The sequence below is a fragment of the Nerophis lumbriciformis genome, linkage group LG33, assembly GCF_033978685.3.
Source record: "Nerophis lumbriciformis linkage group LG33, RoL_Nlum_v2.1, whole genome shotgun sequence".
NCBI classification, from domain to species: domain Eukaryota; kingdom Metazoa; phylum Chordata; class Actinopteri; order Syngnathiformes; family Syngnathidae; genus Nerophis; species Nerophis lumbriciformis.
In genome coordinates, this window is record NC_084580.2 from 4,896,363 (window position 1) to 4,918,424 (window position 22,062).

Below are 22,062 nucleotides of genomic sequence, written 5' to 3' on the forward strand. Positions count from 1 at the left end.
CAAAAATCGCCCGGACCCGACCCATCGCTGCGCAGCAGTTATAATTGTGTTTATTTAATTTAGTTACACTACTGCCTTCTTCAGGAGGAAATGACACACAGCAAATAACTAGCAAGGTGGCCCCTGCAGCAAGGATATAACCCCTCTTTCTGGGGCATCTAAGTGAGCTATATGACTCACTTTACAAAGGCTTTTGAAAGTTTGTTACAAGTCAGGTGATCTAGGGATACAGTTTGAAGTTGTGAGTTCAAGGCCTGGTTGATGCAGAGTGACCATGTTAATGCATACTGAGGTGATGTGTGGATTAGTGACAGACAATTTAAAAAATATTAAACACTTATTTTACAGACAATTTTACTCATGTATTTGTCTCCTCCTCATACTTTTCCATGATCGGCCTCATCCCATGGCTGCTGTACCCTGCTGACTGGCTTAGTCGAGTTGTGAAGCTGCATATAAGTTCATTGATAGACAACGGTCTTTGATGTCAGAGGCCAAGCCTTAACTGATGCAAAAATCACACTGTAATGCTGACTTTTAGGCTACTACATCAGGGTTTGTTGATGCTGGGAATTGAACCCTGATCTCCCAGGGGAAAGTGCAAGGTTTGGTGTGTTGGGCCAGGGAGCTGGCATGATGGTGGCTGTCATGTGTGAGTTAAGAGCTGGTTGCCCCATGGATTGCACCACATGGTCTGGTCTTCCCTGCCTACAAACCAGGTGTGACATACCAATAGTGATTACTGTGAACAGAACAGAACAAAGAAGAACAGGAGAGAGAACAGAAGAAACTTCTGAGAATCAAGGTGAGCTAAATATAATATCTTATTTCAGCATGCTTGACACTAGCTGAGGACTTTTATGGTAAAAGGTGGACTAAGCATTTGTTTCTTGTTGTTTTGTTCGTTTGCTTATTTGTTTGTTTTCCTGTAGAAAACAAACAAACAAATTGTATTGTGGTCAAACAATACAATACCTGACAAAGCTCTGCTGAGAGCTGCCATAACAAAATAGGTTACAATATATCTGTACAATTAATCTTAAATCATTCTAAAAAGGTTATCGTAGTTGTTATTTTAATGAAATATTATAGTATAAATTGTCAATGTTAGAAGGAGCTTTAACGTTGTCGGTAGCGGCGTTGCGGTCGCCATCTAGCTCGTCTTTGGAGGGATGGATGGGCTGGTGTGCACCATGGATCTAATACATCCATGTTGAGCACACACTAATGTGCGGGTAGGAGGAGCAGGGAGACTGGGCTTGAGCTTGGTCTCCAACATAGTGGTAGCAGAAAGATAACACAAGACGAAGGTTACAGAGAGGATGATTCTTCCATATTATATAACTTTTTAAAAAACATGTATACCTCATCTTAATGGTTACCTCTTACTATATTGCTTGTCATTTTTCTTGAATGCATATAGGCTCAGGAGAGTGAAGAATGTAGAGAGGATGAAAGGAGCATTGAAGCTCATATCAATGAAATGTCTATAGAGATGCTTAAGGTACACCCAGATCTGAACTCTTTAAAGGAGAGAATGAGACGAACCTATGCATACCGAAATACCTTCATGACAACTGCCAAGGCAGAGGAAATCATCGAAAAGTTTCCCGCACTGAAGCTTCCTAAAATAGTTGGTATCTTCAAGCATTGAATTGACCATATTTAATAGTATGTGTATTATTTCATTTATGATCAAGTATTTTGAGATGACACTTTTTATCCCTCCTTACAGCTTCTGTGGGAGATGAAGGAGCAATTCCTTGTAGAAGCTGATCGCAGAATGGTCACAGAGCTGGTTCGAATGGCAACGAAAATGGTTCAAAGAGCATCTATGTGTGACTTAAAGGACTGCTGCCAGAGGGCAATCAATGCCTGCCTGGATGATTCAGTAAGACGAGGTATCTAGGCCTATATGTGTATCTATAGGAGCCACAATCTGTATTTCTGAAAACAAAAAATATTACAGAATAATTTTATTGCCTCAGGACTCATTAGGGATGCAGCAATTCTACTGTTGCCTTCCATTTTCAGAGAGGACTCATCCTTGCTATACACTGTACTGGAGGTAACTGCATTTAAGGTCAAGATTTAGGAATTGGCATTATCCATATTATGGCAACATTGAGTCATTTTGCTGTTTTCACAGCAGGTTTTATTTACTGACATGTATCTGTTTTTATTGCATAGGAGCCAAGCGTGCCTACTCCAGCAATCATGTTCCATAACACACACGAGGGGAACCCTTGGCAGGCACAAAGGATAACCCTATACCTGGATGGTATACAGGTTTTGACTGAGGACAGCAGCATGGACAAATCATATGCTACGAGTGCATTAATGTCACTCTATTTTGTTTTTGCTGTCCAGTACCCAAAGGAACTGAGAAAAACTCTTATTTTCATTGAAAGATTTGTGTTGAGGATCAAGGACCACAGTGTTGTACCCATTTCAGTGAAGAGACTATACAACTGTGTCGGAAGTGGGGAGTAATGAGTAGATGTGTTGCAGCATGGGATTTCATGCGTTATGTTCTTGTTAATGGTCAAATTCCTGCTGCTGCTCTTTGTTTGTACATATTGATAAAAAAATATCCCTTATTTAATACATATTTTGGACCAATACATTTTGTTTGATTTGGGCATAGTGACGTCTCTAGATTTCCATTATTGTTACAATACGTAACATTTTAAGTACTTGTTACATAACACTGAAAAGTATTTCAACATTATTTAAATCAATGTGAAAACTTTGTGGGATTCCCTCACTTTCTCATGATTCTGTTCCACTGTCACAATTAGTACATACAGTATGTACACTGATTCTTTTCATTGGACCATGCATTATTTTATTGTTTGTAGATAGCTTACAATAAGGCGCAGTAAATTCAGCAAGTGCACCTTAAATTGATTGAACTAAAACTATTTTGTGTCTCTTTCTGCCATGTCACCATTGCTGGAGATTTATTTACACAAATTCACCTACTGAGGACAGTATGATGTGTCTGGCCTGTCATGTTGCTGATTCCACTGGACCTATGCTGACTTTTGACCTGTTCTCCCCTGGGACCTACACAGCCTCTCCTGTTTTGTTGGACTATCTTTAAATAAATGTTTTTCTCATTAAAATGTTTTGAATGTTTGTTCAATGTCAACATGATAAATGACCACAATATAATATGAACTAAACTGATCTGTAGAATACAATATGGTTCTTTATAGAACCCTCAGAAGACAAGACGGTTATCTAAGATAACCTTTGAAAAGGGATGTTTTTAGAACCCCCTGTGTCAGGTCTAGATGAAACCCTTGAAATACGAAAGGGTTCTTAGTGGCACTCCCTGTGTGGGTTCTAGATGAAACCCTTGAAATACAAAAGGGTTCTTAGTGGAACTCCCTGTGTGGGTTCTAGATGAAACCCTTGACAAACGAAAGGGTTCTTAGTGGAACTCCCTGTGTGGGTTCTAGATGAAACCCTTGAAATACGAAAGGGTTCTTAGTGGCACTCCCTGCGTGGGTTCTAGATGAAACCCTTGAAACATGAAAGGGTTCTTCGTGGAACTCCCTGCATGGGTTCTAGATGAAACCCTTGACAAACGAAAGGGTTCTTAGTGGAACTCCCTGTGTGGGTTCTAGATGAAACCCTTGAAATACGAAAGGGTTCTTAGTGGCACTCCCTGTGTGGGTTCTAGATGAAACCCTTGAAATACAAAAGGGTTCTTAGTGGAACTCCCTGTGTGGGTTCTAGATGAAACCCTTGAAACATGAAAGGGTTCTTTGTGGAACTCCCTGCGTGGGTTCTTTGTAGAACCTCTCATGGGGGGTTCTGGGTGGAACCTTACACACACAGTTCTAGGTTCATGTTGGGTTCTAGGTAGAACCCTCCAAAAGGGTTCCAAGTGGAACCTTTATAAAAAGGTTCTACCTGGAGCCAAAAAGGGTTCTCCTATGAGGACGAGCCGAAGAACCTTATATGGTTCTACTTAGCACTTTTATTTCTAAGAGTGTAGAGGCCCAGCAACAGTGCGATGAACAAGGCAGCCGCAATAGCTCCTGCAAGCACACACATTTAAAGAAGAAGATGCATCAATAGATCTTAGGGATAGCTCACACAGCCTAACATTTATGTCGTGATATATACTATATTGCCAAAAGTATTTGGCCACCTGACTTGACTCACATATGAACTTGAACTGCCATCCCATTTTTAACCCATAGAGTTCAATATGATGTGGGTCCACCTTTTGCAGCTATTACAGCTTCAACTCTTCTGGGAAGGCTGTCCACGCTTTGGAGCCTATCTCAGCTGCATTCGGGCGGAAGGCGGGGTACACCCTGAACAAGTCACTACCTCATCGTTTTTCTTTTTTGTATGCATTGTAAGTGGTAAATAAATAAATAAAAGACCACTCACAATGTACACCCCCGCTACCACCAACACCCCGCTGTTGCTAGGGCGGCGGGATAGCCATTCAAAGAAGGTGAATTCATTAAAAAGTGCATGTTAGATTTTTTTAAGAAATCTTTTCTTGTGGCCCAGCCTCATGCACCCAGTTTCTGCATCCAGTGGCCCCCAGGTAAATTGAGTGTGAGACCCCTGATTTATACCCAGAGATGGGGACAAACACACACAACCGAAGACTACTAGTATCTGCAAGCAGGGAGCAACTTCCTTGTTCACCCTTCGTGTGGATCATGAGTATTTCTTCATCTAAAACGGGAAGTTATGGACATCCTATCAGTCGTCATCGAAGTAAGAGCAGGCATTGTACAGGAAACAATCTTTTTATTATGTTTGTAGTTTGTATTTCTTGTTTAGCACTTAGCAATACTGCTACATGATACCTAGTGTTTCACTAAAGCTGCATCTGTTCAACACACAGCTTGTAAAACGTGTAGCTCATCCTCCTTATATTCAGGATCAACAATATAGGTTTCTGGGTCATCATTAATCGTTGTTGGCTCTCACTAAGTCTGGTTGATAGTATTATTGTTGGTGGGGAAGAGATCTGTGGTGTTCTACCTCTACGTCACACGACCACATGATTGGCTAGCTCAAGGGTCCCCAAACTACGGTCCAAGTTAAAAAAAAATATATATATATATATATATATATATATATATATATATATATATATAATTTTATTTTATTTTTTTAATCTGTCCTTTCTAATCCATTTTTTACCGCTTGTTACTCTCAGTGTCTCCTAGATGCCCTGGGCTCGCTCATTATCTCTCAAAATGGCTCAGGAATCTCAGTGAGATTTATACTATTTTGATCAAATCTATTTATTTGCAAACTTTGTAAGTCTTTCGTGTCATACATCAGATATATATGATAAAAGGTTTAATATAGAGGCAACTTGTTTTTTCACTCTACTGGTGCTCTAAGGTATAAATCGACATTGAAACAGGCCTAATCGTTGTTAAAAAAGGCTGAATTCCTTTGAACGCATCATGACACTAAGGTCTCACTCTTGTCACTGTCTGAAACTTGGTAGCCCTGTGTTTATGTTGTTCAGTGCTGACTTAGCACAGCAGCGAACGATAGCTTCTCTCTGCTACTCGCTCGGTGTGTCAAATGTTTCGCTTAAAGGGCCTCTCCCCATGGCCCGTGTGGCCTAAGCTTGTGCAGCAGCTGGACGGCTGAAGAGTAGTTTACAACTAAACTGCCTTCTTCCTGGATGTTAATGAAATTATAAGAATGCTGCCTCTTTTTCTTTCACTTCACAGGTGTTCTTGAAGCTCATTGAGAGAATGCCAAGAGTGTGCAAAGCAGTAATCAGAGCAAAGGGTAGCTATTTTGAAGAAATTAGAATATAAAACATGTTTTCAGTTATTTCACGTTTTTTTTTGTTAAGTACATAACTCTACATGTGTTCATTCATAGCTTAGATGCCTTCAGTGACAATCTACAATGTAAATAGTCATGAAAATAAAGAAAACGCATTGAATGAGCAGAAGGTATGTCCAAACTTTTGGCCTGTACTGTATATTTGGTACTGATAATAATGCTTCAATTTACACTCTGCTGTATATTATATGTGGCGCACCACAGTGAACCGAGTCTAGCTACTAGGGGTGTGGGAAAAAATCGATTCGAATTCGAATCGCGATTCTCACGTTGTGCGATTCAGAACCGATTCTCATTTTTAAAAAATACAAATTTTTATTTTTTATTTTTTTTAAATTAATCAATCCAACAAAACAATACCCAGCAATACCATAACAATGCAATCCAATTCTAAAACCAAACCTGACCCAGCAACACTCAGAATTGCAATAAACAGAGCAATTGAGAGGAGACACAAACACGACACAGAACAAACCAAAAGTAGTGAAACAAAAATGAATATTATCAGCAACAGTATCAATATTAGTTACAATTTCAACATAGCAGTGATTAAAAATCCCTCATTGACATTATCATTAGACATTTATAAAAAAAATTTAAAATGAACAATAGTGTCATAGTGGCTTACACTTGCATCGCATCTCATAAGCTTGACAACACACTGTGTCCAATATTTTCACAAAGATAAAATAAGTCATATTTTTGGTTCATTTATTAGTTAAAGGGGAACATTATCACAATTTCAGAAGGGTTAAAACCATTACAAATCAGTTCCCAGTGGCTTATTTTATTTTTCGAAGTTTTTTTCAAAATATTACCCATCACGCAATATCCCTAAAAAAAGCTTCAAAGTGCCTGATTTTAACCATCGTTATATACACACGTCCATTTTCCTGTGACGTCACGCAGATTTCTTTGACTTTATCGTTGGAAATGCATCTGCTTTGAGTGTCGCAGGATATCCACACATTCTTGCCATCTCTGTCGTAGCATAGCTTTCGTCGGTAAAGTGTGCGGAACAAACGTCCAATTTCTTGCCACTTTTGCATCTTTGGGCCACTGGTGCAACTTGAATCCGTCCCTGTTCGTGTTGTTACACCCTCCGACAACACACCGACGAGGCATGATGAATCCAAGGTACGGAAAACAGTCGAAAAAATGGAAAATAACAGAGCTGATTTGACTCGGTGTTTGTAATGTGTTTGAGAAAATGGCGGATTGCTTACCAATGTGACGTCACAACGTGACGTCATCGCTCCGAGAGCGAATAATAGAAAAGCATTTAATTCGCCAAAATTCACCCATTTAGAGTTCGGAAATCGGTTAAAAAAAAAATATGGTCTTTTTTCTGCAACATCAAGGTATATATTGACGCTTACATAGGTCTGGTGATAATGTTCCCCTTTAAAACAAATTTATATTATTGCAATCAGTTGATAAAACATTGTCCTTTACAATTATAAAAGCTTTTTACAAAAATCTACTACTCTGCTTGCATGTCAGCAGACTGGGGTAGATCCTGCTGAAATCCTATGTATTGAATGAATAGAGAATCGGGAAAATATCGTTTTTGAATTGAGAATCGCGTTGAATCGGAAAAAATCGATTTTGAATCCAATCGTTACCCCAAGAATCGATATTGAATCGAATCGTGGGACACCCAAAGATTCGCAGCCCTACTAGCTACCATTTCAACTCAAACTGTTCTCACTTTTGCAGGTTTTCTTTGCTCACCAGGAATGATCCCGTTGCTCTTGTCCAAAGCATCGTTTCTGCTGGATGGACGAGCAGCTGCTGCAGTCGAACCTTCACGTGGGGGACAAGACATTACAAACTGAAAACCGGGCTTCTTGAAAGACTGTTAAGGCAGGCAATGATTATAAATACCTTCAGACAAGGGCGGCAGGAAGTTCTAAAGATATTTTACAAATGTGCACACATGGTGTGCTATACAGTGCTGTTTGGATACCGTACTTGCAATGATAGTATAGGTACAGTAGGTCTAGTATCTATTTAAATGTTTTTCTTATTACAGGGGGAACATTCCCCCTATAATAAGTATGTATTAGTTTTGATTGAGAGGTAGCAGTAACATTACTGCTACCTCTCAATCAAAACTAATACATATTTTATTAAATGTAGAAACATTACTATACATCACTTCATAGGCACTGATCCCGTGGGTGCTTTGGGGCCTGAGCACCCACGGACAATGCGGAGCACCCACGTGGGATTGATGGCGACTTTCAATCTTTAAAAATTATTTTTGAAGAATCGTTATTGTTGTTGTTATTTTTGTGGGCGAGTTCGCTCTGTTTTACATGATGAAAAAGTCTGAAATCATATAGTCTATAATTAACAAAGCCTTACCAAGACACTATTGTGCCTGATAATGAACTAATGACGCAATCATCTCGACTTAGAACACACTGCACACGAGCAAATGAAGGGCATACTTACTCAACAGCCATACATGTGTCACTAAGGGTGGCAGTATGAACAATGCCAACACTGTCATAAACATGTGCCATATAGTGAAACCACACTAAACAACAACGACAAACACATTTTGGAAGAATATTTTCACCGCAACACAACATAAACACTACAGAACAAATTCACAGAATTCCCTGCAGCACCAACTCTTCCGGGACGTTACAATATAAACAAACGCCATTGGTGGATCTACATCTAACATCCACTGTAATGATACCACGTATAATAGCGTATCTAATCGATACTACTATGATTACATTGATATTTTTTAACATCACTAAATCTTCTTTTGCTTTTTTAAAATGTATGTTATGTTTATAAACTCAGGAAATATGTCCCTGGACACATGAGGACTTTAAATATGACCAATGTCTGATCCTGTAACTGCTTGATATCAGATTGATACTCAAATGTGTGGTATCATCCAAAACTAGTGCAAAGTATCAAACAACAGAAGAATAAACGATTATTACATTTTAATAGAAGTGTAGACAGAACATGTTGAAACAGAAAATAAGCAGATATTAACAGTAAATGAACAATTAGATTAATAATTCATTTCCTACCACTTGTCCTTAATAATTTTGACAAATTAATAGAATGATAAATGACACAATATGTTACTGCATATGTCAGCAGCTAAATTAGGAGCATCTGTTTGTTTACTTACTAATAAAAGACAAGTTGTCTTGTATGGTCACTATTTTATTTAAGGACAAACTTGCAATAAGAAACATGTTTAATGTACCGTAAGAGTACATTTTTTGTGAAATACTTTTGGTACCGGTACCAGTACCAAAATATTGGTATCGGGACAACACTAAATACACACATACCGACCCCCCACTGGCAGAAATGTAGAACGGCGCCTATACATCACTTTATTAAAGTTGTGAAGACCGGGTAGAAAACATATCACTGTACAGCCTAGTTTGATTGACAGGACCTCCAAAGGAGGTTATTATGGAGTCCATAATATGGAGTAGAATTGACGAAGAAGAAGCTCACCATTTTTCTGGAGAACCTGCAATGTCTGCCATGTCAGATCTGGGTCAACCATCTGGAGATGCATGACAATAATCACGTATTAGCAAACAGGAGATACGATATAATGTTGCAGACATGTTTATGAATGTAGAGCGCGAGGAGGGTAATTAAATACTGCCAGAAGTAGACCACTACAGCAGATTTGGGACAGCACGCGAGCAAAAACTTGGCGCAGGCGCAGAGTAAAACATTTGAGATAAAATAACGTGAAACTGCAAAACTTCATTTACAAAAACAGAAGCGTGAAAATAATATTTATTTGACTCAAATATACAGTTATATGTGTCTGGGGACACAATAATCAGTGTGAAGTCATCCAATGAAGTAGGTAAAGTGAAGTTACGAACAAAAAAAGTTTTGCTTTTGGGTTAATTTCGATCTTCTATATTTTCTTACCTTCGATGTGTTCGCGCTGCTGTTATTGAAGTTGCTGCTGTGTAGCGCCTTAGTCCACATTTTGAGGTTGCGCGGTCAGGAAAATGTTCAGCGCATGTTTGTGTCTCGTTCATGGACCAAGTTAAACCTCGGACTTTTTACAAAAACAATGATTGACTACGACTTTTCTTTCCTAAAAAATAGTCGTTATTGTACTTGTGTCAATCGGGAATATATATATATGTAGTATAAATGTACAGACAAGTTTAGTGGACACATATTCACAACGGTGAAGGAGAGAAACAGCGTGTTTGAATAAATAACCAGCTTTCTTAGAACCTCAAATGGTGCTTCGTCTCCTCAATGGACATGCTTCGGAAAAAAAGTCTGAGTTTGCACATCGAACATTGGCGACTACAGCAAGGCAAGCTCATCTTCACATTGTGCACATTCACACTTAGATAAACATAATTTTCTAATTCGATAAATGGTAACAAAAGACATGACACATCAAACCATTTTTACAAATGTATTTAATAATAAATGGTCATTTTGAACTTAAATAAAACCAAAAGTTAATACAGTACAGACAAGTGTTTATTAAGTCAAGAATCAACCCTGCACAGGCTTTATGTAGGGGGAATTAGACATAAGACTTGTGTACACAAGTCTGCAGCGATATTGCACAACAGTTTACACTGTAAAAGCCACATACTCTGACAAGATAAGTTGCACACGCATACATAGTGCAGAAAGCGTATAGAAACATGTAAAACCAAAGGCATATCTGCATGTTTAAATTATAAGCAGAACAGTTCGAATTCAGATTAGTTTGGAAAAAATGGCAGATAGTAATCAATGCTTCAATGTCGCACCTCGAATTTTGCAGCCAAAATGTTAGTGGTTTAGGACAAAAGGTCAACTTAGGCTCCACTGTAGTCCTTACTAGAATTAAAAACATCATAATGGGTCCTATACATGTTTGTCACACTGCAATGGCAACAATCACCTCACAAATATACACAATCAACCACAGTGGGAATGTTGAAAATGTATATGAACATCTTGGGACAGAAAACAAACCAGCATTTTTGTTTTTTAAGAGGGCATCTCATAAAACTGTCACTGTCCACTTCAATTAAGACATTTACGTCTAATAGACGTGCCCTGAGGTGGTCATTTTTTGTTGGAAGTACTTCATTGTGAAGTATGACAGCATTCATGAGACTGTGTTTAAAAAGAAGTATACTAAGCATTAGGAATTTAAGATGTACTGTATTGATCAAAACATAACCATGTTCCCCTAGAATTTTATTTTTTCTTGCATGTGAACCAAAAGGTGGCGCCAAACGACATCTCCCCAAGTGAATCAGATATTTTTCCCCATCTCTTAAACACACCAATGACCAGGAGTGATGCAGGTGTAATGATGCTAATTTTAGGTTAACGCTGAATAATGAAGCTGTGTCATCAAACAACTGTTGAACAACTAAGAAATGTGACATTTTTTATTGTAACCGACCAGCTGACAAATCTGATACCCACAAAAAGATTTATATTGTAACTTTGTCTTTTGAAAATAAGAGTCGTCTTATATTTGTGTCAATACGGTAATTCAATCGAAATAAGAATAAATGGTTTCAGCAATACATCACCATAATACACGATCACGCTACCACGTCCTCATCCGCTATTGAAGCCCAACAAAGGTTCCGCTGACACCAACGCCATCACTCCTTAAGCCCCCATAGTCCAAAATCAGAGAGGTCCTGACGCAGCTGGCTGGCAGCAAATTTGCCACCCTTCAATGTGACGTCTGTCGTGTTGAGCGAGTGTTGCTGGTGCTTGATGGGGGATGTAGGACCAGATTGAGCAGAAAGGCAGAGAGAGGCATGTCCACAGAGACAAGGCAGCAGTATCACATGATTTCGCAGCATGAGTTCTGTTTCCGTGCCTGCAAGTGGGGCATTAATGAACTCCTTTACTCAATAGTTTCTATTTCCTCAAACAGTGTTTTGCTCTTACAATAAGTAAATCAACACCACCCAATTGCTAAATGAGAAAGAAATATGTACTCACGGTCTTATAAAAGGCTTTGGATTGGGTCCCCAGGTGCTCTGACTTGGCCACAAGATCATCCAGTTTCTCTCCTCGCTCCAACAGACTCTCCATTGTTTTGTGCTGCAAGATATAACATGTTACTCAGCATGCCAATAATGAGCGACTGCTATTATACAGGGTTAGTGCCAGAAATCTAGAGAAGTCTCATTTTAAGGCTCATTACGATAAAATGTGTTAAATAGAAAGCTACTGTACCAAAATTATCTTTGTGTCGTCCAGCTCTGCCTGCACTTTGGTCATTGCGTCTGCTTCCTTGGGGTTCTGAGGAGGAACAAAACACTGTCATTCAGCACACAAGTAACTCCAGCTTTTACTTGTATTGGCTAATTTCAAGTATGCAAACCTGGTATTTGGACAAGTGAATGTCTAGGGCTTTGTAGTTAATGGTGTCAGGGTTCCCAGAGGGCCAGTCTATACTGTCTACCTGCCTGGAGAACTCTTCTAACACCTAAAACACAACACCACATTTCAATGGACGCAGAAGTGTGACAATCATCAACATTATATATTTTGTACCCACCTTTTCGAGCAATGTGAAGCAGACTCTCTGTGGGTATTCATAATCTGCGATGACCACCGCACCTAGGTTGTCATTCCTCACATACACATGGCACAGATACTCTGTGGGAGCAACATAGCCATTACTAATATTTGTGAGGTAAAACAATATTGTTAGCTGTGACCTGTGGTTTAAGACTGCAGCACTTTCGGTTATACCAGTTCTTCTCAAATAGTCGGGAAGGCCCCACTGGGGGGCGCGGTGCGATGCCAGAGTGACCTCGGGAAACATGCTTTTTTTTTCCGTACCAGAATATGATGAAGCGTATGTAGTTTTGGTTTCACTGTAACCATGATGAGGGACGAAGAAAGATCGGTGTGTTGTTTCTTTTAATGTAAATAAGCTGACAATGTTATGCAGAGGTGTACTTATAGAATTGTATAGACAAATTATCCTATTTATAGTGTCGGTGGAGAGGGGTGGGAGGTGCAAAATATTTTCTTCTTCCTTGGGGAGGCGTAACAGAAAATATTTGAGAAGCACTGGTTTATACTGACAGCTGTTCTTCATATGTTGTCTCTCAAGGGTGCATGGGTCTACAATAGCAAATAACTGCTGAGATGTCTAATTAGTGCCAGATTAGTGGCTGTAAGCAACCTCTTGAGACAATTTTTTCATTAACTCCAGAAGACGTCAGTAGCTGCATTTGAAGTGTCATTACTAGTCAGCAACTTTATCTGCCTCTGCATGTGCTTTGAAATGTTGCTTGCTTTAAGTGAAGCGGTTTGAGATGTTTCAATTGTTTTAATAAAGTGATTGTTGATCGGTCGACCACCTCTTAAACATCCAAGCAAAAGCCACAATATTTTATATCCAAACAAAAACATCACAATCCAGAAGATTCTGAACTTTAATCGGGATGTCGTTAGACAAAGGCAATATCTGAGAGTCTTCCAGAGAATCTGGAAGAGTTGGCAGGTCTGACCAAGTGCTCCAATTCAGCACAGCCATTCATTCTGACTGACTTTTCCACTCGCCATGTTTCCGACATAAATGCCTCGGGCTTCACAACTCCACAAAATAAAGAAAAAACATGATTCAAACCATCCCATCCCTACTATGAATGTAGTACTTACTAAAAGGACTAATAAATTACTGAAATTGGTAAATGTTTACCTTGTTCTTTGACAGAGGCACGACTTCCAACTGTTGTCCGTTCAACAATCAAAGCACTGGTGAAGGTCATAAACTCCTGGACGCTGAACAATAAAAATCAAAGACAGTAAAGCCATGTCCACATAAATAGATATTTTAGAAACACATTTTGCCCTCTTGTCCACATGCAAACATCTGATTTATTCCTTAAAAACAGGGTGTTTTTAAAAACTATTTTTGAACGCTTTTTGTCTTGTGCGACATTGTTTTTAAACCTAATTTTATAATTAAAACATGACAATATTGGCTTACGAGCACATTGTTTGAACAACGATTTGATTCAATTCAGAATTTGTGGTTGCCAATACCATTCAGGGACGATATACGATACGTTCCGAAACGATTCAGTGAGTTGAAATCGATTCAGCAACTTATTAGCATACAAAAATCAACCAATGTGTCTATGAAATAAAAATTGGATACTGGAAACTGCAGGTGAAGTTTCCTATAATCCTGTTATTTCTTGAATAAATAAATAATGGGTACAAAAAAGCAAGTAAACAACAATTAATGTCCTGTGTATGCACGTCTTATTTAAATGAAGTGCAATCAGCAATGGAAGTTTTCTGCTAACATTTTCATCATTCAAGCAATTTCTAATAAAACTAATCACCAAAAATGATTCCCGGGCGCAGCACCGCTGCTGCCCACTGCTCCCCTCACCTCCCAGGGGGTGATCAAGGGGATGGGTCAAATGCAGAGGACAAATTTCACCACACCTAGTGTGTGTGTGACAATCATTGGGACTTTAACTTTAACTATAGCAACCAATATTTTAACAGTAGATTTACCTGATAAATAAATTCCCTGACCCGGCTATATCTGTATTCTGTTCTCCACCCAGGTATCGCCCATGAAAGACCGCCCCCTCATACCCATTGATGGCGTTGGCCCCTCGCATCCTGATTTCCATAGCCTACTTGATACGTCGCTTATATTTATTTGTTTCTGATAAATTGACTTTTCCTTGGCTGCCAGTTGCATGTTGTTGTGTTCCGGAAGTCGGTGTGTTGCCGTAACTTGCTCTGCTGTCACTTCCGTTGTGTTGTCTTTTGTGGATTAAAGTTGTGTTGCGGCTTTACGTTATAGTGTTGTGTTGTTTGTCTTTGCTGTGGCTTTTGCTGTAGCTGAACATTTTTGTGCAGTAATTTATGACAGTGTTTCTTAATCATAGAGTTAAGAAACGGTCCTCTAGAACAGTGGTTCTCAAATGGGGGTACGCGTACCCCTGGGGGTACTTGAAGGTATACCAAGGGGTACGTGAGATTTTTTCAAAATATACTAAAAATAGCAACAATTCAAAAATCTTTTATAAATATAAATAAAAACCTATCTTTTTTTCCAAATAGTTCAAGAAAGACCACTACAAATGAGCAATATTTTGCACTTTTATACAATTTAATAAATCAGAAACTGATGACATAGTGCTGTATTTTACTTCATCTCTTTTTTTCAACCAAAAATGCTTTGCTCTGATTAGGGGGTACTTGAATTTAAAAAAAATTCACAGGGGGTACGTCACTGAAAAAAGGTTGAGAACCACTGCTCTAGAAGGCCGCCAGAAAAATATTGTTTTTTCAGCTGTGGTCCGTATGGGTGACAGCCGTACTTAGTTGCAATACATTTTTCTACCACGTAAGGCAGTATTAAAAATCTCAAACAGAAGAAGTCTGGAGAAAAAGTCGTCTGAGAAGTTTAAGCGCAAAAATTATGACTAAAGTGGCTATGTCTACACTAAACCAGATAACCCCTTAAACGAATAATTATTTAGCGTAAGCCCTGTTTCAGCCACACTAAACTATCATTTAAGGTCCCCCTCCTCGGACAGTTTTTTACACGGATATTACTTGAATCTCCGGCTCTTAGCTTTGTATGGACTCATTGATCGTTTACAAACTGAGTTAGGAGAGGAAGTGACGCCAGAAAGAACGCGCCACAGCCAGCTTCATAATAAAGCGGTTTCGTAACTCGGAGCTAACCACTGGAAATATAGAGGCGAGTCATCCAGACATGCCCGTGTTTCTCCTTCCGTTTGTACAGACGCTTGTGGAAATCACACATGGATACCTTAAGAGAAAGCGATAGCAGCTATTTCGGATACAACACTTCTCAGACGGCAAGAGAACTTTCGAATGTCCAGGTCAGCTGTGATTCTACTTACTGAAAAACTTTGTCCAATTGTCGAAGGAGAGTCAACAAGAATGCAAGCTCCCGTGGATGTGATAAAAAAAGGTAGCGTGTGCTCTGTATTACCTGGCCGTCGAGGGAAGACTACGGAAAACGGTGAATGCATTTGGACTGGCAAAGCAGACTGTATGAGTTATTGTCCGCCATGTATGTCGCGGACTCAATGTCTAGGTCCAGAGTATATAAAGTCACCAAAAACGAATGGACAATGAAGGTGAAGACAAAAGAGTGAGGAGTGTCCTGACCAGATATCTAGATCCCGAGACTGATTGTTGTAAAATGTTCTTTGTCACATCGTGTACTTTCATGTGTTTATGGCTCAGGTGTGATTCACTACAATAGGGCCCCAAAGCACACTGGATTCCAGTTAATTGAAATACCACAACACTAGATATTGTTCAGATAAGTTAAATTTAAGAACTTGCACACAAAGGAGGTGACTTTGACATGCTCATTTTCCGTGCATGCGTATTAGGTCGCGTTGCGCCGGCGGACGCAGGGGTGAGGTGGTCTTAAACGGTGGCATTGTTGTGTGTGGACACGGATAAGGTTAGGTGGGATTTACCCTGGATAACCTTATAGTGTAAACGGGGTCTAATCTAATGTACAAATCATTGTAAATCTAATGTGTTACTATATTGAGAACATAATTGTTATAAGGGTACAAAATCATCTGAAGCTCCATTTTCAGGGCTTCTGATTGGACAAATTGTGCATAACAATTATAAATATGTTTTCATATGAACATATTTTTTTACTCGTGTTGATGGATATTTTTTTAACACCCGAGGGAAGTGGGGAATGTGCGTTTCTGAAAACATCAACGTTACAGCCTACGAGAGAACAAACATCCATCCATCCATTTTCTACCACTTGTCCCGTTAGGGGTCGTGGGGGTGCTGGAGCCTATCTCCGCTGCATTCGGGCGGATGGTGAGGTACACCCTGGACAAGTCGCCACCTCATAACCTTCCTAAAGTAAAATGTACTACCAGTGAGACCCACCTAGATTTTTGAAAGAAGCCGAAGGAAGAGAGGTCGTAGGCCGCCTTGAGGAGGTTGGATTTGGTGGCTCCTTTATAAAGGATGCTGAGGCTGTACAGTTTCATGGTGTCGTTGGATCAGTCTAAACTGACACGTCTCAACAGGCAGGATGATCTAAAAAACAGGAGCAGCATGACGTAATGGTAGGTCAAAGGACAAGCATCTACTACTATCAGTTCGCGTCAGTCAACACAGCTAAAGAAGCAAAAGTGCTAACGTTAGCCAACAAGTTACGGTAGTTGCTAAATTGTGTCAACACTGCAAACTTTAGACGACACTACAACGAGCCCTTAGAATGTTAGCACGTTGTGGTGTTTAACCGCAAATTAAATGACTATACACTAAATTAGGCCGAGCTGTTGTTAGCTAAGCATGCTAGCTTGTTTTCGTAAGGCCGGAGCTAACTTACCCGTTAAGTCGGTGAAGAATTGGTCAATTAAAATAACAAACCGAATAGACTATGTATTTTCTTAGAAAAACAGATTTTGTCCTTCTTTTGGATTTAAATCCGAAAATACTTAATCCCAGTGGAGTGTAGTAGTCTGGAAGATGCTATTTTGCTTGTGACCAATCACCACGTCACGATCATCTTTCGGTCCCCCAACATGTTCATGCCGGTGGAAACAAATATCCTAGATTAATATTTCCGGATTTAGATCGTTTAGAAGTGTATAAGTAGGTAGACTACTGTGGTAATTCAAAAATAGTTGATAACGTAAAATGTGTAAAAAAAAAAAAACGGTTTTATTATTGGTAGTATTGTTTATAATAAATGATTGCTTTAAATTTTTGAGCACATATAAGTAATATATAAACAAAGTAATACACTAAAGTTTCTGCAGGTTTTGCAGTTTCTGAAGCCATTTTACAGGGGTAAAACAAACAGATGAACATATAGATAATATGTTGCCAAAGTAATGCCTTAAAATACCTTAATGCCTTAACAATGTCTTTGTTCAGATTTAAACATATTAAACATATACACCACAGTGTATATATTTTTTGTTGTTGCTGTTTTGCTTTTGTGGTTGTGTGTAGACGTGGCAGCCGGTTGCATCAGCTCAGCTCTTTTAATGTCTTTAATGTCCTTTGTGTTCTTTGATGTTTCCCTCTTACCAGAGGTGTGGACTCGAGTCACATGACTTGGACTCGAGTCAGACTCAAGTCATGAATTTGGTGACTTTAGACTCGACTTGACAAAATGTAAAGAGACTTGCAACTCGACTTAGACTTTAACATCAATGACTTGTGACTTCACTTGGACTTGAGCCTTTTGACTTGACAAGACTTGCTACTTCCCCCAAAACCCAAAGATTAAAAAGTTATTCAGGAGAGCTCTGTATCTTTCATTGTGTACGTGTGTGTCTGTCAGCGTGTGTGCTGTCAGTACAACATCTAATCAAATTAGATCCACGTTGTTTTCATCCGAGAGCATTCATCCAATCAAATTGCAGTACAACCAACGAAGAAGAGCTGTCAAACAACACGCCAGTGAGGAAAAAATGATACCAAGGATAGTTTTGTTCGGGTATAAAAACTACGAGTTGGTCAACAAAAAACGAATGGCAATATGCAAAACATGCGGTTCGAAGATTACAGACGGAGACGCAACAACTTTCAACTTCATTCGACATTTGAAGTTGCACAAAGAACGGTAAGTTTTGAATGTAAGCTAACGTTTATTGGCTTAGTAACGTAACTTTTATTTGTCGTGTAGTTAAATCAGTGAGGCTGTAAACTCTCTGCTAACATTATTGCAAACACGGCAATCTGTTGCGTCCACTGCAGTTCACTACCTTATTCATACTTTTTGTCAAGTGATTTTTTTTAAGCAGGGTTGCATGAGGTACTTATACATAGCGTTACGTTAGTCAATGTATCACACACAGTAACGTAACGTTAGACGGCGGTCAGCATCACCGCGTATTTTAGCCACCTACAAAAAGACAAACATAGTAAAATAAAGGTCAGTTAAAATGTACACTATATTAAGAATATGTGTACATATTGCATAGGGCCCTGACATATAAAAAGTACAACTCTGTTCATTGTTATGTTCATGTATTTGTTATGTTTTTCATGTGTACGCACACATAAACACATATACAGTATGAGATGAGATCAATGAGATAAGGTAAGAACAGGATAGAGACTGCTGTGGAACTAGTTCAAATGCAATATGCCATGGAAATACAATGTTAACACTTTTGTACAAATAAGTACAGTTGCACTTGTTTTTTCAAATGTGTTTATTCTGTAAAAGAATGAGTTAAATGTTTAAAATGACTGGTTAATAGTGCTATTATGAAGTGCAATTTTTTTTCCTGCAATTTCAAATGCACTTGTTTTAATAAATAAATACAGCTTTTTAAAAGCATACACAATCTGTGTAAATATATTAGTCTGTGTTTAAAAGCAGTGGTCCCCAAGCACCGGTCCGTGATGCATTTCCTCCGGGGCCGCACAGAGACATTAAATAAGTTATAATCGACCGCATTTTCTTCTACTTAACTTTGGCCAGTCCTACCAGACACACCAATATGCTTGTTCATAGATGTATTACAAAACTCCTGATAGGAAGTCGCCATTTGCTAGATTTGTTACATCTTTGTTACATGGGACAATGCACATGAATAAACATATCAAATGTAAAGGTGCTAAATCTTAGCCAAAAGCAAGGTTCCATCTGCAGTCGGCGGCAGGTTGATGACCTAAGATCAGGGCAGATCAGGAACAAAGTGACAATAGTAGTTAAAGTGCATAAGGCAGATGGAAAAGTGCTAAATTGTTGCATATAATAATCGTGTAGAAGGAAGAAAATACACATCTCCTTTGGCCTAGTAAGTTAAAGTGCTGGTATGATTGCACACAGTCCTATTACTCAAGTAGTTAGCAATAACATATGTATTTACGCATGGAAAATTGGACCAAAACAAGCTAACATTAGTGTATCTATCTATGAAATATTGCACAAAATATGAATACATAACTTTTAGAATGGAAATAGACAGGAATCTATTGGAACTAACGGCAAGTATTTGTATCTTTATTATATATCCATGCTCTTGGCCTTGAATGTGATGTATCACCTATAACCTGTCATGACTTGGACTGTGGAGTTTTTGTTTTCCCAAGATGCAAGAGAATTTGGACCGGACATGGCTTGAAGGTGGGTACATGATTTATTTAACACTATAACTACAAAGAAAGGATCAAACAAAAAGCGCGCACAGGGGCGGAGGTACAAAACTAGACTATAAACACAAAACTTGCACATTGGCAGAAACTATGAACAATTAAACAAAACACTAACTGTGGCTTAATAAACAAACTTACTGTGGCATGGGATCGTGAACAGGGCTTGAAATGCGAGGATAGCAGGGTGAGAAAGGCTATGACTCCAGGACGAACAACAGAAAATGAAAAGCTTAAATAACACAGACATGATTAACAACAGGTGCATGACATGACAGGTGAAACTAATGGGTAACTATGGTGACAAGACAAGGGAGTGAAAAGACAGAAACTAAACAAAACATGACTTAAAACAAAACATGATTACACAGACATGACAGAGCCCCTCCCTTAAGGACAGATACCAGATGTCCATTAAAAAATTAACAAGAGTCATGGGAGGGCGGGAGGGGGACATGGCGGTGGGTCGCCAGCCCAAGTGGCCCCGAATCCACCGAGGCAAAGTCAAGTGGCGGCGGCGAGTGGAACGCCGCTGCAGCAGGCGAGGCGGGCGCCCAGGGATTGGCCACATTCGTGGCCGACTGGGAGGTGGGCGCACTTGGCGTGGCGGGCGACCAGGTAGCGGCCATATCCGTAGCCGACGAGGAGGCAGGCGCGTCGTCAACTTGGCAGGCGTGGCAGCTCGACGTGGCAAGTCAGGCGGCGAAGCTCGGCGTGACGCGTCCAGCGGCGAAGCTCGGCGTGACGCGTCCAGCGGCGAAGCTCGGCGTGACGCGTCCACCGGCGTAGCTCGGCGTGGGTCTTGGTCTTGGTCTTGGTGTGGGTCTTGGCATGGCGGGTCTTGGTCTTGGTGTGGGTCTTGGTCTTGGTCTTGGTGTGGGTTTTGGTCTTGGTCTTGGTCTTGGTGTGGGTCTTGGTCTTGGTGTGGGTCTTGGTCTTGGCATGGCGGGTCTTGGTCTTGGCATGGCGGGTCTTGGTCTTGGCATGGCGGCACTTGGCGTCGTGGAGCTGCGACTGGCGGCACTTGGCGTCGTGGAGCTGCGACTGGCGGCACTTGGCGTCGTGGAGCTGCGACTGGCGGCACTTGACTCGGGACTTGCCTGTCTTGACTCGGGACTTGACTCGATACTTGAGGGCAAAGACTTGAGACTTACTTATGACTTGCAAAACAATGACTTAGTCCCACCTCTGCCTCTTACACACATGTTTATGTGTGCTATGGCTATGAGGTTTTTTTCCCCTTGGCCTCAGTCTGGACCCCCCTCTCCAACGTATATCTGTTTCTCACTTTTTTTGTCAGGGCCGCCGGAAGTTGGCAGACCCGTCAGCGATCCTGTTCTGTCTCCCTGTAATGTTTGTCTGCTCTTGAATGGGATTTTGCTGAAAATCTTCATTTTCCCTCGGGGATTAATAAAGTATTTCTGATTCTGATTTGACATAAGGTCTTCTTCTTATTAAAAAAAACCCAAACATTTTGGGCGTGTTGTGCAAGGGAATTTTATTCCTTTTATTGTAATATTCTGAAGCATGTCAAAGACATGCACCTGGGGATAGGTTGATTGGCAACACTAAATTGGCCCTAGTGTGTGAATGTGAGTGTGAATGTTGTTTGTCTATCTGTGTTGGCCCTGCGATGAGGTGGCGACTTGTCCAGGGTGTACACCGCCTTCCGCCCGAATGCAGCTGAGATAGGCTCCAGCACCCCCCCGCAACCCCAAAAGGGACAAGTGGTAGAAAATGGATGGATGGATGGATGTTTGAAACAGTAAGTAAGTACATTTTATTTATAAAGCGCTTTTCACAGAGAAAACCCCAAAGCGCTCTACAAAACATAGGTGACAGGGGCAACATCATAAAAAGGATACAAAGTGGATTAAAGTTGATAGTTAAAAGATGCATTAACTAAAAGCTTTACTAAAAAGAGAAGTTTTGAAATGTTTCGTAAAAGTTTCAACACAGTCAAGATTACGGAGGGACTGATGCAAATTGTTCCAGAGTTTGGGAGCTATAGCCTGGAATGCCTGGTTTTAA

At 39.9% G+C, this 22,062-nt stretch overlaps 1 protein-coding gene across 1 annotated transcript; it reads right to left on the reverse strand.

The window, feature by feature from the left end:
• Positions 1 to 10,286: 10,286 nt before the first annotated feature.
• On the reverse strand, positions 10,287 to 17,458 carry ykt6 (YKT6 v-SNARE homolog (S. cerevisiae)). The gene is made up of 8 exons (XM_061928684.1): positions 17,246 to 17,458; positions 16,798 to 16,950; positions 13,568 to 13,650; positions 12,413 to 12,513; positions 12,236 to 12,340; positions 12,088 to 12,153; positions 11,851 to 11,952; positions 10,287 to 11,725 (listed from the first exon to the last, which is right to left on the reverse strand). Exons 2-8 carry the CDS (start codon positions 16,899 to 16,901, stop codon positions 11,690 to 11,692), a joined length of 597 nt encoding a protein of 198 aa, XP_061784668.1. The 5' UTR covers positions 16,902 to 16,950; positions 17,246 to 17,458; the 3' UTR covers positions 10,287 to 11,689.
• Positions 17,459 to 22,062: the final 4,604 nt, after the last annotated feature.

Bases quoted from the DNA above. Each gene is read 5' to 3' on its own strand.
- ykt6 (XM_061928684.1), bottom strand. From the start codon at position 16,901: ATGAAACTGTACAGCCTCAGCATCCTTTATAAAGGAGCCACCAAATCC. The intron at 12,341-12,412 runs GTGGGTACAAAA...GTTGTGTTTTAG, and splicing joins GCTTCACATTGCTCGAAAAG to GTGTTAGAAGAGTTCTCCAG. The intron at 11,953-12,087 runs GTACAGTAGCTT...TATATCTTGCAG, and splicing joins ACGACACAAAGATAATTTTG to CACAAAACAATGGAGAGTCT.